The sequence below is a fragment of the Pelophylax lessonae genome (genome assembly GCF_965119305.1).
Source record: "Pelophylax lessonae genome assembly, chromosome: 1".
NCBI lineage: Eukaryota > Metazoa > Chordata > Amphibia > Anura > Ranidae > Pelophylax > Pelophylax lessonae.
Window position 1 is genome coordinate 544,440,872 of NC_138768.1, and position 15,982 is coordinate 544,456,853.

The 15,982-nt window shown below is 41.5% G+C and overlaps 1 protein-coding gene across 1 annotated transcript in view; it reads left to right on the forward strand.

Moving 5' to 3' along the window:
- The first annotated feature begins 13,786 nt into the window (after positions 1–13,786).
- LPL (lipoprotein lipase) overlaps positions 13,787–15,982 on the forward strand; it is a 46,635-nt gene continuing 44,439 nt past the window's right edge. The window contains exon 1 of the mRNA XM_082247800.1: positions 13,787–14,054. Coding sequence (XP_082103926.1) covers positions 13,961–14,054 — 94 coding nt within the window. The 5' untranslated portion in view covers positions 13,787–13,960. The remainder of the gene's footprint in view (positions 14,055–15,982) is intronic.

Sequence of the window (15,982 nt, forward strand, 5' to 3'; positions counted from 1 at the left end):
ATCAGTTAAATTGGGGGATAGTCTGTGTTGGTACGTGTGAGAGAGATCCACCTTTCCAAGTTGTTGGGGTTCATCTCATACTTCTGAAGGTTTGAGGGTGCTGCCTGTTCCATACTCCCCCTACTCCTAGCCTTTTAGGGGTACAAACAATAGTAATTGGGGCCTAGTGTGGTTGTGTACGTGTGATATACATACACTTTTTTGGGATCATATTTTCTATTCCGCTATTTAATCAAAAACCTTTGGGGATCAGTTAAATTGGGGGATAGTCTGTGTTGGTACGTGTGAGAGAGATCCACCTTTCCAAGTTGTTGGGGTTCATCTCATACTTCTGAAGGTTTGAGGGTGCTGCCTGTTCCATACCCCCCCTACTCCTCATCTAGCCTTTTAGGGGTACAAACAATAGTAATTGGGGCCTAGTGTGGTTGTGTACGTGTGATATACATACACTTTTTTTGGATCATATTTTCTATTCCGCTATTTAATCAAAAACCTTTGGGGATCAGTTAAATTGGGGGATAGTCTGTGTTGGTACGTGTGAGAGAGATCCACCTTTCCAAGTTGTTGGGGTTCATCTCATACTTCTGAAGGTTTGAGGGTGCTGCCTGTTCCATACCCCCCCTACTCCTCATCTAGCCTTTTAGGGGTACAAACAATAGTAATTGGGGCCTAGTGTGGTTGTGTACGTGTGATATACATACACTTTTTTTGGATCATATTTTCTATTCCGCTATTTAATCAAAAACCTTTGGGGATCAGTTAAATTGGGGGATAGTCTGTGTCGGTACGTGTGAGAGAGATCCACCTTTCCAAGTTGTTGGGGTTCATCTCATACTTCTGAAGGTTTGAGGGTGCTGCCTGTTCCATACCCCCCCTACTCCTCATCTAGCCTTTTAGGGGTACAAACAATAGTAATTGGGGCCTAGTGTGGTTGTGTACGTGCGAGATACATACACTTTTTTTGATCATATTTCCTATTCCGCTATTCAATAAAAACCTTTGAGGATCAATTGAATTGCGGGATAGTCTGTGTCGGTACGTGTGAGAGAGATCCACCTTTCCAAGTTGTTGGGGTTCATCTCATACTTCTGAAGGTTTGAGGGTGCTGCCTGTTCCATACTCCCCCTACTCCTAGCCTTTTAGGGGTACAAACAATAGTAATTGGGGCCTAGTGTGGTTGTGTACGTGTGATATACATACACTTTTTTGGGATCATATTTTCTATTCCGCTATTTAATCAAAAACCTTTGGGGATCAGTTAAATTGGGGGATAGTCTGTGTCGGTACGTGTGAGAGAGATCCACCTTTCCAAGTTGTTGGGGTTCATCTCATACTTCTGAAGGTTTGAGGGTGCTGCCTGTTCCATACCCCCCCTACTCCTCATCTAGCCTTTTAGGGGTACAAACAATAGTAATTGGGGCCTAGTGTGGTTGTGTACGTGCGAGATACATACACTTTTTTTGATCATATTTCCTATTCCGCTATTCAATAAAAACCTTTGAGGATCAATTGAATTGCGGGATAGTCTGTGTCGGTACGTGTGAGAGAGATCCACCTTTCCAAGTTGTTGGGGTTCATCTCATACTTCTGAAGGTTTGAGGGTGCTGCCTGTTCCATACTCCCCCTACTCCTAGCCTTTTAGGGGTACAAACAATAGTAATTGGGGCCTAGTGTGGTTGTGTACGTGTGATATACATACACTTTTTTGGGATCATATTTTCTATTCCGCTATTTAATCAAAAACCTTTGGGGATCAGTTAAATTGGGGGATAGTCTGTGTTGGTACGTGTGAGAGAGATCCACCTTTCCAAGTTGTTGGGGTTCATCTCATACTTCTGAAGGTTTGAGGGTGCTGCCTGTTCCATACTCCCCCTACTCCTAGCCTTTTAGGGGTACAAACAATAGTAATTGGGGCCTAGTGTGGTTGTGTACGTGTGATATACATACACTTTTTTGGGATCATATTTTCTATTCCGCTATTTAATCAAAAACCTTTGGGGATCAGTTAAATTGGGGGATAGTCTGTGTTGGTACGTGTGAGAGAGATCCACCTTTCCAAGTTGTTGGGGTTCATCTCATACTTCTGAAGGTTTGAGGGTGCTGCCTGTTCCATACTCCCCCTACTCCTAGCCTTTTAGGGGTACAAACAATAGTAATTGGGGCCTAGTGTGGTTGTGTACGTGTGATATACATACACTTTTTTGGGATCATATTTTCTATTCCGCTATTTAATCAAAAACCTTTGGGGATCAGTTAAATTGGGGGATAGTCTGTGTTGGTACGTGTGAGAGAGATCCACCTTTCCAAGTTGTTGGGGTTCATCTCATACTTCTGAAGGTTTGAGGGTGCTGCCTGTTCCATACTCCCCCTACTCCTAGCCTTTTAGGGGTACAAACAATAGTAATTGGGGCCTAGTGTGGTTGTGTACGTGTGATATACATACACTTTTTTTGGATCATATTTTCTATTCCGCTATTTAATCAAAAACCTTTGGGGATCAGTTAAATTGGGGGATAGTCTGTGTTGGTACGTGTGAGAGAGATCCACCTTTCCAAGTTGTTGGGGTTCATCTCATACTTCTGAAGGTTTGAGGGTGCTGCCTGTTCCATACTCCCCCTACTCCTAGCCTTTTAGGGGTACAAACAATAGTAATTGGGGCCTAGTGTGGTTGTGTACGTGTGATATACATACACTTTTTTGGGATCATATTTTCTATTCCGCTATTTAATCAAAAACCTTTGGGGATCAGTTAAATTGGGGGATAGTCTGTGTTGGTACGTGTGAGAGAGATCCACCTTTCCAAGTTGTTGGGGTTCATCTCATACTTCTGAAGGTTTGAGGGTGCTGCCTGTTCCATACCCCCCCTACTCCTCATCTAGCCTTTTAGGGGTACAAACAATAGTAATTGGGGCCTAGTGTGGTTGTGTACGTGTGATATACATACACTTTTTTTGGATCATATTTTCTATTCCGCTATTTAATCAAAAACCTTTGGGGATCAGTTAAATTGGGGGATAGTCTGTGTCGGTACGTGTGAGAGAGATCCACCTTTCCAAGTTGTTGGGGTTCATCTCATACTTCTGAAGGTTTGAGGGTGCTGCCTGTTCCATACCCCCCCTACTCCTCATCTAGCCTTTTAGGGGTACAAACAATAGTAATTGGGGCCTAGTGTGGTTGTGTACGTGCGAGATACATACACTTTTTTTGATCATATTTCCTATTCCGCTATTCAATAAAAACCTTTGAGGATCAATTGAATTGCGGGATAGTCTGTGTCGGTACGTGTGAGAGAGATCCACCTTTCCAAGTTGTTGGGGTTCATCTCATACTTCTGAAGGTTTGAGGGTGCTGCCTGTTCCATACTCCCCCTACTCCTCATCTAGCCTTTTAGGGGTACAAACAATAGTAATTGGGGCCCAGTGTGGTTGTGTACGTGTGATATACATACACTTTTTTGGGATCATATTTTCTATTCCGCTATTTAATCAAAAACCTTTGGGGATCAGTTAAATTGGGGGATAGTCTGTGTCGGTACGTGTGAGAGAGATCCACCTTTCCAAGTTGTTGGGGTTCATCTCATACTTCTGAAGGTTTGAGGGTGCTGCCTGTTCCATACCCCCCCTACTCCTCATCTAGCCTTTTAGGGGTACAAACAATAGTAATTGGGGCCTAGTGTGGTTGTGTACGTGCGAGATACATACACTTTTTTTGATCATATTTCCTATTCCGCTATTCAATAAAAACCTTTGAGGATCAATTGAATTGCGGGATAGTCTGTGTCGGTACGTGTGAGAGAGATCCACCTTTCCAAGTTGTTGGGGTTCATCTCATACTTCTGAAGGTTTGAGGGTGCTGCCTGTTCCATACTCCCCCTACTCCTCATCTAGCCTTTTAGGGGTACAAACAATAGTAATTGGGGCCTAGTGTGGTTGTGTACGTGTGATATACATACACTTTTTTTGGATCATATTTTCTATTCCGCTATTTAATCAAAAACCTTTGGGGATCAGTTAAATTGGGGGATAGTCTGTGTTGGTACGTGTGAGAGAGATCCACCTTTCCAAGTTGTTGGGGTTCATCTCATACTTCTGAAGGTTTGAGGGTGCTGCCTGTTCCATACTCCCCCTACTCCTCATCTAGCCTTTTAGGGGTACAAACAATAGTAATTGGGGCCCAGTGTGGTTGTGTACGTGTGATATACATACACTTTTTTGGGATCATATTTTCTATTCCGCTATTTAATCAAAAACCTTTGGGGATCAGTTAAATTGGGGGATAGTCTGTGTCGGTACGTGTGAGAGAGATCCACCTTTCCAAGTTGTTGGGGTTCATCTCATACTTCTGAAGGTTTGAGGGTGCTGCCTGTTCCATACCCCCCCTACTCCTCATCTAGCCTTTTAGGGGTACAAACAATAGTAATTGGGGCCTAGTGTGGTTGTGTACGTGTGATATACATACACTTTTTTTGGATCATATTTTCTATTCCGCTATTTAATCAAAAACCTTTGGGGATCAGTTAAATTGGGGGATAGTCTGTGTCGGTACGTGTGAGAGAGATCCACCTTTCCAAGTTGTTGGGGTTCATCTCATACTTCTGAAGGTTTGAGGGTGCTGCCTGTTCCATACCCCCCCTACTCCTCATCTAGCCTTTTAGGGGTACAAACAATAGTAATTGGGGCCTAGTGTGGTTGTGTACGTGCGAGATACATACACTTTTTTTGATCATATTTCCTATTCCGCTATTCAATAAAAACCTTTGAGGATCAATTGAATTGCGGGATAGTCTGTGTCGGTACGTGTGAGAGAGATCCACCTTTCCAAGTTGTTGGGGTTCATCTCATACTTCTGAAGGTTTGAGGGTGCTGCCTGTTCCATACTCCCCCTACTCCTCATCTAGCCTTTTAGGGGTACAAACAATAGTAATTGGGGCCCAGTGTGGTTGTGTACGTGTGATATACATACACTTTTTTTGGATCATATTTTCTATTCCGCTATTTAATTTAACTGGGCCTCCATGCGAGACCTGTGTGCCTTGTTGCGCTGTTTTGAGTACTCCACCAACATGGCCAGTGGCAATGACGCCGTTCTCAGCTTAACTATCCCACTTCTATGCCTCCTTGAAAAAACAATTCGGGCGATGATGGAAGAGGATGTGGCACAGGATGAGGAGGAGGAGGAGGATGAAGAGGTAACATTTCCAAGGCTTTCAGGGCAGTCATTCGCAAGGGGCTCCGAGGGTGGGTTCCTGCACACGCAAACGCCAGGGACGCAATTGTCCAGCAGGGGCACAGTTCTGGAGGATGAGGAGGATGAGGAGGAGGAGGAGCTGGAGGAGGAGATGGAACCATGTTCACAGCAGGGTGGCACCCAGGCCAGCTCATGGCCATCACTGGTGCGTGGCTGGGGGGATACAGAGGACACGGACGATACACCTCCCACAGAGGACAGCCTTTCGTTGCCTCTGGGCAGCCTGGCACACATGAGCGATTACATGCTGCAGTGTCTCCACAACGACCGCCGAGTTGCCCACATTCTAACTTGTGCTGATTACTGGGTGGCCACGCTGCTGGATCCCCGTTACAAGGACAACGTACCGTCCTTAATTCACTCACTGGAGCGCGATCGCAAGATGCGCGAGTACAAGCGCACGCTGGTAGACGCCATGCTGCTGGCATTCCCATCTGACAGCGGGGCCACAGTGGAAGCACAAGGCAGAGGAGGAGGAGGAGGAGGTCGCCAACGCAACCAGGGCACCGCCAGCACCTCAGAAGGCAGGGTTAGCATGGCCGAAATGTGGAAAAGCTTTGTCAGCACGCCACAACAAACAGCAGCACCAGCAGCTCAGATGGAACGTCTTAGCAGGAGGCAGCATTTTACCAACATGGTGGAGCAGTATGTGTGCACACGCCTACATGTAGTGAATGACGGGTCTGCCCCCTTCAACTTCTGGGTCTCCAAATTGGGCACATGGCTTGAGCTTGCCCTTTACGCCTTGGAGGTGCTGGCGTGCCCTGCAGCCAGTGTATTATCTGAACGGGTATTTAGCACGGCTGGGGGCGTTATAACAGACAAGCGCAGCCGCCTGTCCAGAGACAATGTGGACAAGCTCACGTTCATTAAAATGAACCAGGCATGGATCCCACGGGACTTTTCCGTACCTTATGCAGAATAGCAATGGATACCGACCTTACCCACCCATTGTTCCATTTTTGCTCTTTCTCACTCTTTTGGGGTGTACCCTCATTTAAAATTTTTGAAAAGAAGCAGTGTTGGCTACCTCGTCCTCCTCCTCAGGGCCAGATTAATGTAGGGGCTATTGGAGCTGCAGCTCCAGGCCCCTACCTTTTATATAGGCCCCGGGTTGGCCATATTCACTGTTACCGCTCTTCTGTCACTTGTAAACACAGAAGTCTGGCTTCTATGCTCGCTTCCCCAGGCAGCACCCTCAGAACCTCCCCACACAGCGTGAAGGCCGGACAAGGAGGGACAGTTGGCGATGCATGGATGTGTTTATGGGCTTCAGAGACAGCATCCCATGTTGAATTAGGCATGCATGGCTGCACCCTTCCTCCTCTGGGTGCATGGCAAGGCACGGCCCTTAAGGCCCTTCAAAATCCTCAGCACCAAGCCCATGATGCTGTTAATCCGGCCCTGGTCCTCCTCCACCGCCGCTTCCACCTACACCGCCCATAGGTGTGCGCAGCCTATTGCATTAAGGTGTGCACCCCAAAGTTGAAATACACATGCATGTGTTTGCCAGCAGGGAGAGTAATGTATCGGGGCCATGTACCTGTAGGCAAGGAGAAATAGAGCAGAGCAGGTCCCAGGGAGATCTTTCCCATCTCCTCACTGGCAATGCTATGTGCCCTAGGTGATTAGGGTGTGCCCAGGCACACCCAGCACACCCTGTGCGCACGCCTATGTCACCGCCACATCCACCACCACCTCAACCTCCCTCCTACTCCATATGGGCCTCGTCCTTCAGAGATGAAGAAGAACATTGTTTTATTTTTCTGTTTTTTTTTTGTTGTTTTAAGTTATTTCCCTATCCACATTTGTTTGCAGAGCACTTGCCATGCTCTTAATTACGTTTTGCTGCCATTTGCAGCACTCTAGCCCTTTCCTTTGGTGTTTTAGAGCCATTTTAGTGCCTTAAAGTTCGGGTCCCCATTGACTTCAATGGGGTTCGGTGTCCGGGAAAAGTTCGGTAAAAGTCCGGGACACGGACCCGGACTTTTTTTTAAAGTTCGGCCGAACCCGTCGAACACGGACATCTAGGTGTTCGCTCAACCCTAATGGTGAGTTGTTTATAAGCTGCGTAGCTCATATTTCGAAGAAAATTCTGTAACACACGCAAGCATTAGGAGGATTGATCAGCTTCCAAATATTTAGCAATTGTGATGGGGTAAAGCACCTCAGTGTGGGACATGCACACTGAGCCAGATAAACTATTGTCAGAGTGCTAAATATTTGTGGGATGCACCTAATTTTATTTTATTGAAGGGTTTAAAGTAAAAGATGCAACCAGTACAGCAATTTTGAAAAATTGTGCGACTTTTCACACAATATGTCTCCCAATCATAAATCAATGGTACAGAAAAATAATGTTTTCAATATTTGGCACAATAGAGGTGGGCAGTAGCGTGCCAAAAGGATGATGGTATGTGAAAAATTACACAATCCGCTATGTGCCAAATAAATTATGTTCACTGCAACATAAAAGTTTATTTGATATGCAATGCACTAAAATAAGATGTCACATGAGACAATTAGCATTCTTTAACATTCTTTATCTAAGTTTATTTGGCCCACTGTATTTTTCTATTAGGAAAGGCAAAACGTTGACTAGTGCCTATCTGCCATTTTTCCCTATTTGAGAACTGTAAACGTAAACGACATTGTTATTTAAAGGATGCCCATAGGAGTTCTTACCTCCCAAATGCCTTGCAGAAGACAACTTCAAGTGTCTGCTTTTCTCCTTAGATAATCTTCACTGCATCTCACAATCCTTAAAACCATTGCAACTAGCTACCACAAAAACAATGTTCAACTGGCCAATGGGAATATGAGCAGAGCACAGAAGGCAGCCTGCGTTTTTTGGGTCCAGGGGTTTAGTGAAGGTCATCTAAGAAACTGAGTAGGCACTTGGAGGTGGTTGTTTTAAGGATCAGGAGCTTTTATTGGAGGGCAAAAATGTTCTGCAGATTCCCCTTAAGGGAGGACAATCATTTCTCATCTTGCTGTTTCATGTATTCTGAGTATCAGTAACAAACTGTTCAGTGCATTCAATCTTAGAGACACATAATATGACCTTGTTTCAAACATTCCAATCATTTTCACACTCCCAGAGGTTACTCTAAGTCATTTATATTGTTAAAGCATTTGCAGTCCATACAGCACACAGAAGGCAATTACATACTGTGCATTCAAGCAGTATATGTCCAATATTCTCATTTTTCTTTTACTGTGTTGTGTTTCATAGTTTTCACCGAGAACTTATGAGAAAAATGTCAATCAGCTCTGAAAGTTAAGGGGATTAACCTGTGTCAGGATAAGTTCCTCCAGCACCCAAGGTACAAAATACCCCCTCTATTTTGTTTTGGGTTTTTTACTGCTCACTCCATCTTCCTGTCACTGTTCCCACTACATCCTCCTCCCTGGTCACTGTCCCATCCCACCGCTACACCTTTTACAATTGTGTCACTTCTTCAATGTCCTATCACTATTACTCCAATTACACTATTCATTCTCCCATCACAGGCATTGATGATAAAGCATGAGGTTTTGTAGACGAGAAGACCACGATCTAGACCACACACCGCTCCAGGTGGAAATGCCTTCAAAAATCCTCACAGTAACAGCACAGGTGCAGGATGCAGGCTCAATGTGCAAGCCATATAGAACAAAAAGTGAGCTGCACTCCAATGCAAACTTTCTTTTGAAAAGAGGATAAAATACCACAGTATACATAGGTACAGATTAAAGACAGTTGACGCGTTTCACACTACTAGCTGTGCTTAATCATAGCTATGATTAAGCACTGTTAGTAGAGTAAAACGTGCCAGCTGTCTTTGATCCTTACCTCTCTATGCTGTGGTATTTTATCCTCTTTTCAATAAATATTTGCATTGGAGTGCGGCTGGCTAGACATAGTTTTTGTTCTATAAGACCACGATCTACATCCCTTTCAGTTGCTTCCTCTTTTCCCAGGTGTCACATTTCAGGTTTGCTTCGGCTACTTTGTAGGTTGGGTTTCCACAGGCTTTGCACCGATACTGATACCGGTACCGATACTAAGCATTTGTACTCATGCAAATGCTCTAATACTAAAACGGATATCTTCGGTTCGTTTTGAACTGCACTGATTCGCATTATATGTAAACTAAAAGGCCTTTCTGTGGAATCCGTTCATATATGTGAGGGCTAGTCGCAGTGCAATTTGAAAAAGAGTCCTGTGCGATTTCAGTCCGGTTCAGGTGGGATTTCTAATCTCATACACTAGAATTCGCATTGGAATCGCACATAACTCGCTGAACGAAATCGCATCAGACCGAGCTTTGAAATTGCACTGAAAACCGGCTCACACATACATTATGTGAACCGTTACAGTTCTTCATATATATAAATAAATGGTAATAATTTTTCATTAGTCTAAAAAACTATCACGTGACACTAAAAATAGGTATCGGTAATTGGTATCGATGAGTCCTGGTGTTCATACTTGATCTTAAAAAACTGGTATCGGTGCATCCCTAATTTGCATTACTGGGATGAGTGCTTTAACTACCTGGCGCCTGCGCTATAGCCGAAAGACGGCTACAGCGCAGACCTAAATTGCCGGGAGAGCATACATTGACGTCCTGCCGAACACGATCGGCCTGTGTGCTCCCTGCGGAACGGCCCGGCTCGCTCTGTGATCAGCGAGTCCATGAGACTCGCCTGATCACAGATTGAAGTAAGGGGGCGGTCCCGCCCCCTTACCACGTGATCAGCTGTCAGCCAATGACAGCTGATCATGTGAAGTAAACGATCACCGGCTGCTGTCAGAGGGACATTGGTCCCAAAGAGGAGAGGGCAAATTGTGCCCACCAGTGTCACCTATAAGTGCCCACCAGTGTCACACCAGTGCCACCTATCAGTGCCAATCAGTGCCCCCTCATAAGTGTCACCTACCAGTGCCTATCATTGCCCATCAGTGCCCATGAGTGAACCATGAGTGCTGCCTATTAGTGCCCTTCAGCACCACCTACCAGTGCCCTTGAGTGCCGCCCGTCAGTGCCCATCAGTACCACCTATCAGTGCTGCCTTATCAGTGCCCATCAGTGCCCATCAGTATCGCCTATCAGTGCCCACCAGTACAGCCTATCAGTGCCCAACAATGCAGCCTATCAATGCCCATCAGTGCAGCCTAACAGTGCCGCCTCATCAGCGCACATCAATGAAGGAGAAAAATTACCTGTTTGCAAAATTTTGTAACAAACTATAAAACTGTTTTGTTTTTTTTTTTCAAAATTTTCAGTCTTTTTTGTTTGTTCAGCAAAAAAATAAAATCCACAGTAGTGATTAAATACCACCAAAAGAACGCTCTATTTGTTTTTTGTTTGAAAAAAAATGATAAAAATTTAATTTGGGTACTGTGTTGCATGACCGCGCAATTGTCCTTCAAAGTGCGACAGCACTGAAAGCTGAAAATTGGCCTGGGCAGGAGGGGGGTTTAAGTGCCCAGTAGGCAAGTGGTTAATGCCTTTTTTAAACGTGGGTAATATAGTGCCAGGGTAGAAACAAAGTGGGACTACTTTACAGGTGTATTGTGTGCAGTAAGGCATTTGTGCTGTCATTAGATTACAGTGGTTCTTGCAAAGCCCCAGCTGGTGGACCCAAGGCAGGTGTCTGTCATGCTTACCTGAAGCATAAAACAAGAACAAAAAAGACATCAGTAGGTACAATCCATTATTGAGTACCCAAATATGTTATGATCATCTATAGGTACTTTCATGATTACTGAAGACATATCTGTGTGACCAGCCCAACAGGAAGGTTACACAAAGAACCATAAGGGCTAAGATAATTAACATTTTTGACATTTACTATTACCTATGCTAAAAAAATATTCTGCATCAACTGGGATTTTGATGGGAGTTACACAATATCTATGATTTGCATTCCTTTTTTTTTTTTTGTAACTGCACTATGTGAGGTTGCTTACTAAAGGAGTCATTTCCCCATATCCTGAAAATACTTAACCTGGTTTATTGGAATTTTATTTTAAAAAAATTACATTTTTAAAACTTATAGGATGCACAGGGGAGATGACAAAGCACTCCTTTAGCAATTTAGAAGTAGTTTCTAGAGTAGAGATCACCCTATGCTTGTGTGGCAAGGGAAGGAGTTACACCAAAAAGTTTGCTGAACTGACTAGATAACAAGCTCAAATTGCTAACTTTTATAGTTCCACATGGGAAAGAAATTCAATAATTTTCTATTAAGAAAACCACAATGTCTAACTTTGCTTGTTTTTAGACAATACTCAATATGCAAAAACGAAAAAATATGATCTAAAAAGTAGTAATGTGACCTAAAAAATGTGAAAAAAGACCTGCAATATTCTATTAGTTCCACTCTAGAAGGAATATGATTACCTTTAATACTCAGCAGCGATTCATACTTTTTGCAAAGCTTGAGGTCCAAGAGTGTTTCCATTCACTGACAGAATTTAATTATATAATTGTATATAAAAGTTTTATTGCACTAAGTCATGTAACCCATAGCAACAACAGGTCTTTGCTTTCACTGATGAAGTGAATTCTTGTTGCTATGGGTTACAGCATATAACGCCCTGTTAATTCAATTCAGAATTGAATCTGTTTTATAACACAATATTGTAATGCATTTCCAAATTCGTTGTAATTAAATAGTACGTTTTTTTTTTTTTTTTTGCATTTCAACAATATTTATTCCAATTGTGTGTTACTGTATATACTTCAATAAAACGGAGCCGCTTAGTGCCTAAAGTGCTTAACACCCTGGCAGCACTGGAGTCCTGGAGTTGCTTCCCATTAAGGACACAATCTGCATAGACTTCTATATTCTGTCCATGTATGCTTTAACTCTGGTTAAAAGGGTCTTCTCACACTCTGAAAAATCACCAATAGCTTTTAACGGGCCATAGACTATGTGTAATATGTGTATAACATATACATATATATATATATATATATATATATATATATATATATATATATATATATATATATATATATATATATATATATATATATCTTTTAAAGATATGTATAAATAATGCTTGCTATACCTGATGAAGGTATACCATCAAAATAAAGAATAAGAAGATTTAAAGAGTTGCAGGCTATCCTTTTGCTTGACGTCATACCTGATGAAGGATCCTAATGTTGTATTTTGATGTCTTTTTGGTGAGTTTTTTTTTACTCTTTTAATAAACATACAGAGTGTTGCAGATTGGACCACTTTTTTGTTTTCTTTATTAAAAAAATGTGTAAAATAATAAAATCCATAGAGGCAGTGGCTTTTTTAAAATACGTTACAATTTAATGTTACACATTTGGGGGTTGATTTAATAAAAGCAAAAAGGATAATCACTTTGCAAAGGAATTTTTACTTGGCAAGTCGGATTTTCCTTTAGCTTAGTGAATGTGTGAACATTAATCTTCCAAAAATATAAATAAAAACAATTTCAGTGCTCTAAACAGATATTAAAAAGTGCAAAGATCCAGTGTGAGTCCAAAAATATTAAAAAAAATGAATTTTCCAAAGAATACCCAACCAAGCTCCAAGAAAAATACAAAAAAAATGTATTTTTGCTTGCAGACGATTGGATGATGTAAGTCAGTTCATCTCATTTACTAAGCTAAGGGTAGATTCCCATTTGTGTTTAGTAAATCAAAGTTTCTGTATACATGTGATATATCGGTGAGATGTTTTTATTGTTCATGCTATATATAAAAATGTATTTTTGCTTGCACACAATTGGATGATGTAAGTCAGTTCATCTCATTTAAAAAGGATAATCACTTTGCAAAGGAATTTTTACTTGGCAAGGGGAATTTTCCTTTAGCTTAGTGAATGCGTGAACATTAATTTTCCAAAAATATAAATAAAAACAATTGCAGTGCTCTAAAAAGATATTAAAAAGTGCAAAGATCCAGTGTGAGTCCAAAAATAGTAAAAAAATGAATTTTCCAAAGAATACCCAACCAAGCTCCAAGAAAAATACAAAAAAATATATTTTTGCTTGCACACAATTGGATGATGTAAGTCAGTTCATCTCATTTACTAAGCTAAGGGTAGATTCCCATTTGCCTTTAGCAAATCAAAGTTTCTGTATAAATGTGATATATTGGTGAGATGTTTTTATTGTTCATGCTATATATAAAAATGTATTGTTGCTTGCACACGATTGGATGATGTAAGTCAATTCATCTCATTTACTAAGCTAAGGGTAGATTCCCATTTGCGTTTAGTAAAGCAAATTTCTGTATAAATGTGATATACCGGTGAGATGTTTTTATTGTTCATGCTATATATAAAAATGTATTTTGGGAATGCGTTTTGAAACAGATGTGCTGGTTATGTCACGCTCTGCAAGTTTCAAACCGCCAGGTGCTATTCTTAGTGCACTGGCACATTAGTTATTAAAAAGTGAAGTTCCTGGCAATCTTTCACATCGAAGCTATTTAAATGCACGCTAAAATCCTGGGAACCTCCTTCTGGTCGGGTGGTAATGATTTGCATATTTCTCATAACATAAGGAGACTTCTGACTGCCAATAGCAATCCAGGACTCCTCCTGCTTGTAGGAGAACTTTCCATTCAATGTACTGTAGCTGCTGAAACATCATTCAAACCATATAAGTAGTATAGTTCTTTAGTAGAGGAACTTTGTAATATTGTTTCAGTCTAGGAAATTGTTTTTTTAAAAAAACATGAGAAGTGGAGAGGTCCTTGCACTGTTTATATGGATGCACTGTCTTCTGGCCAGCTACAAAGTCAGAGCTACTACTGAGCCAACTACTGCAAGTAAGTATTTCTTTAGTTAAGCGTTGTCTCTCTTCCGTCTCTTTCTAATATTTCAAAAGAAGAGCTTAGCAGCACTTTCGTTTTGTAATCTAATCAGATCTTTTAAAGATCGTGTTTCATTCATTTACTAAAGCTGCATAGTTTGATTCAAACTTGTTGCATAAACTGTTTTTTTATTATGTCTGTAAACTGTTGTTGATTTGCATGCTATTTACTAATCTGGACATAAAGTTAAACAGATTGACTTTTAAAGATTTTTTTTTTTTTTTATGTCCTTCCCACATATGCAAATCCTACTTCTAAAATCGTGGAATGTACTAGAATTCTCTGTCGCTTGCATATGAGCTCTCATAAGAAAACTTTTGTGAACTCATAATAGGAGGAATGTATTGCATGTGCTTTTGAAGTTAATGCCAGATATTGTAATAGACTGAATGGTATGTTAGGGGGAGAGTGTCTGTTTATTTTATATGACCTGAAAAAAAAGTATTTTTAATGATTTAATGCAAAGAACACTGTTGTGCAGTATTCAAAAGCAACCGACCTTAGGCTGGATACACACTATCCAACTTTTGTTGGTAGATTTCCTTCAGATTTACCTTTTCTATGTAGTGCAAGGACCTGCCAGATTGCATACAAATTGAAAGTGTTTAGGTTTGACCTCATATTATATGGTTTTGGTAAGTCTAAAGGAAAAAGTCTTCAGAAAATCTTATAGTGTGTATGGCCCATTAGAGTCAGATTTATGGGGGCCATACATGTTTCAATTTTATTAGCTGATTGATGTGCGATTTGATCAAATCTATCAGCAAGCAATCAAATAGCCATAACTTTTCTTCTGATTGGTTTAGACTAAATTAGGATCATATTCAATCAAACTGAGTTGATCAGCCAGGGTGGAAAATTGTTGATTGTTTTACATCAATCACCAGCACTAAGATACTGTGGTCATGCATACAAATATATTTTAAATGATCAGATTATGAGATTGCATGGTGGAAACAGAGATGCGTTAGGATTGTTTCTTAACTATCAAAATCTACTTTCCTGTGTATGTCATATTGAATTAATGGTTTGTTGACTGTAGATGGATTATTCTCATTAGGAGAGATGAATTGGAAAAAAAATGATCATTAATCATTGTGTATATGGCCACCATTGGGCTTCATTTAGATTTGTGGTTGAGGGGGCTGCAAAAATGCGCAACCGAGCTGCGTTTTTGCTGCCTGCCAACCGCCCCCCCCCCCCTAAACAGCAATAGGGGGTGTTTATACGTCATGGCAAACATCGCCCAACGTGTAGCGATCGGTGGGCACAAGCCCACAGAACCCTACACAGTCAGGAGCTCTGCAAATGCCCAGCAAACGTGTGCAATGCTTGCTATTGTGGTGGGCTTGTCAACAAAAGTGGGGATAAAACAGGCAGCGAGGGGGCATCACATCGCTTCCTTACTACTTGTCAGTAGCCTCTGAAATGCGATCCGAATGCAGATTGGGTTTCAGAAGAAAGGCAGATTTAGATGCATGGCTAAATCTACCCTTAGGGAGATGTGATTTACTGTACACTGTCGCCTTTTTTAATCTAAAAATTGTATTAAATACATTTGCTATGCAATTCAGTTTACTCAACCTCATGAAATTCTGAGTGAAAATCTCTGATAGAAAAGTTACCGGCAGAGTAAACTGGTTGTGGATGAAACATGACAATGTATTTATGTTTGGAGTGGAGATGAGTGCAGAGATTTAAAGGGACTCAAAGGGTTACAAAGTTTGTGTGATTATCTTCTCGTGAAAGCATCTATTTCCTCAACTATTGCCAAGGGAGCCACAGGTACATGAGTTCAACTCCACTTCCTCGAACTTAAGTTCAACTTAGCCTCGGTTCACACCGTGAGTCGCATATGAATCGCACAGGAACCGCATCACATT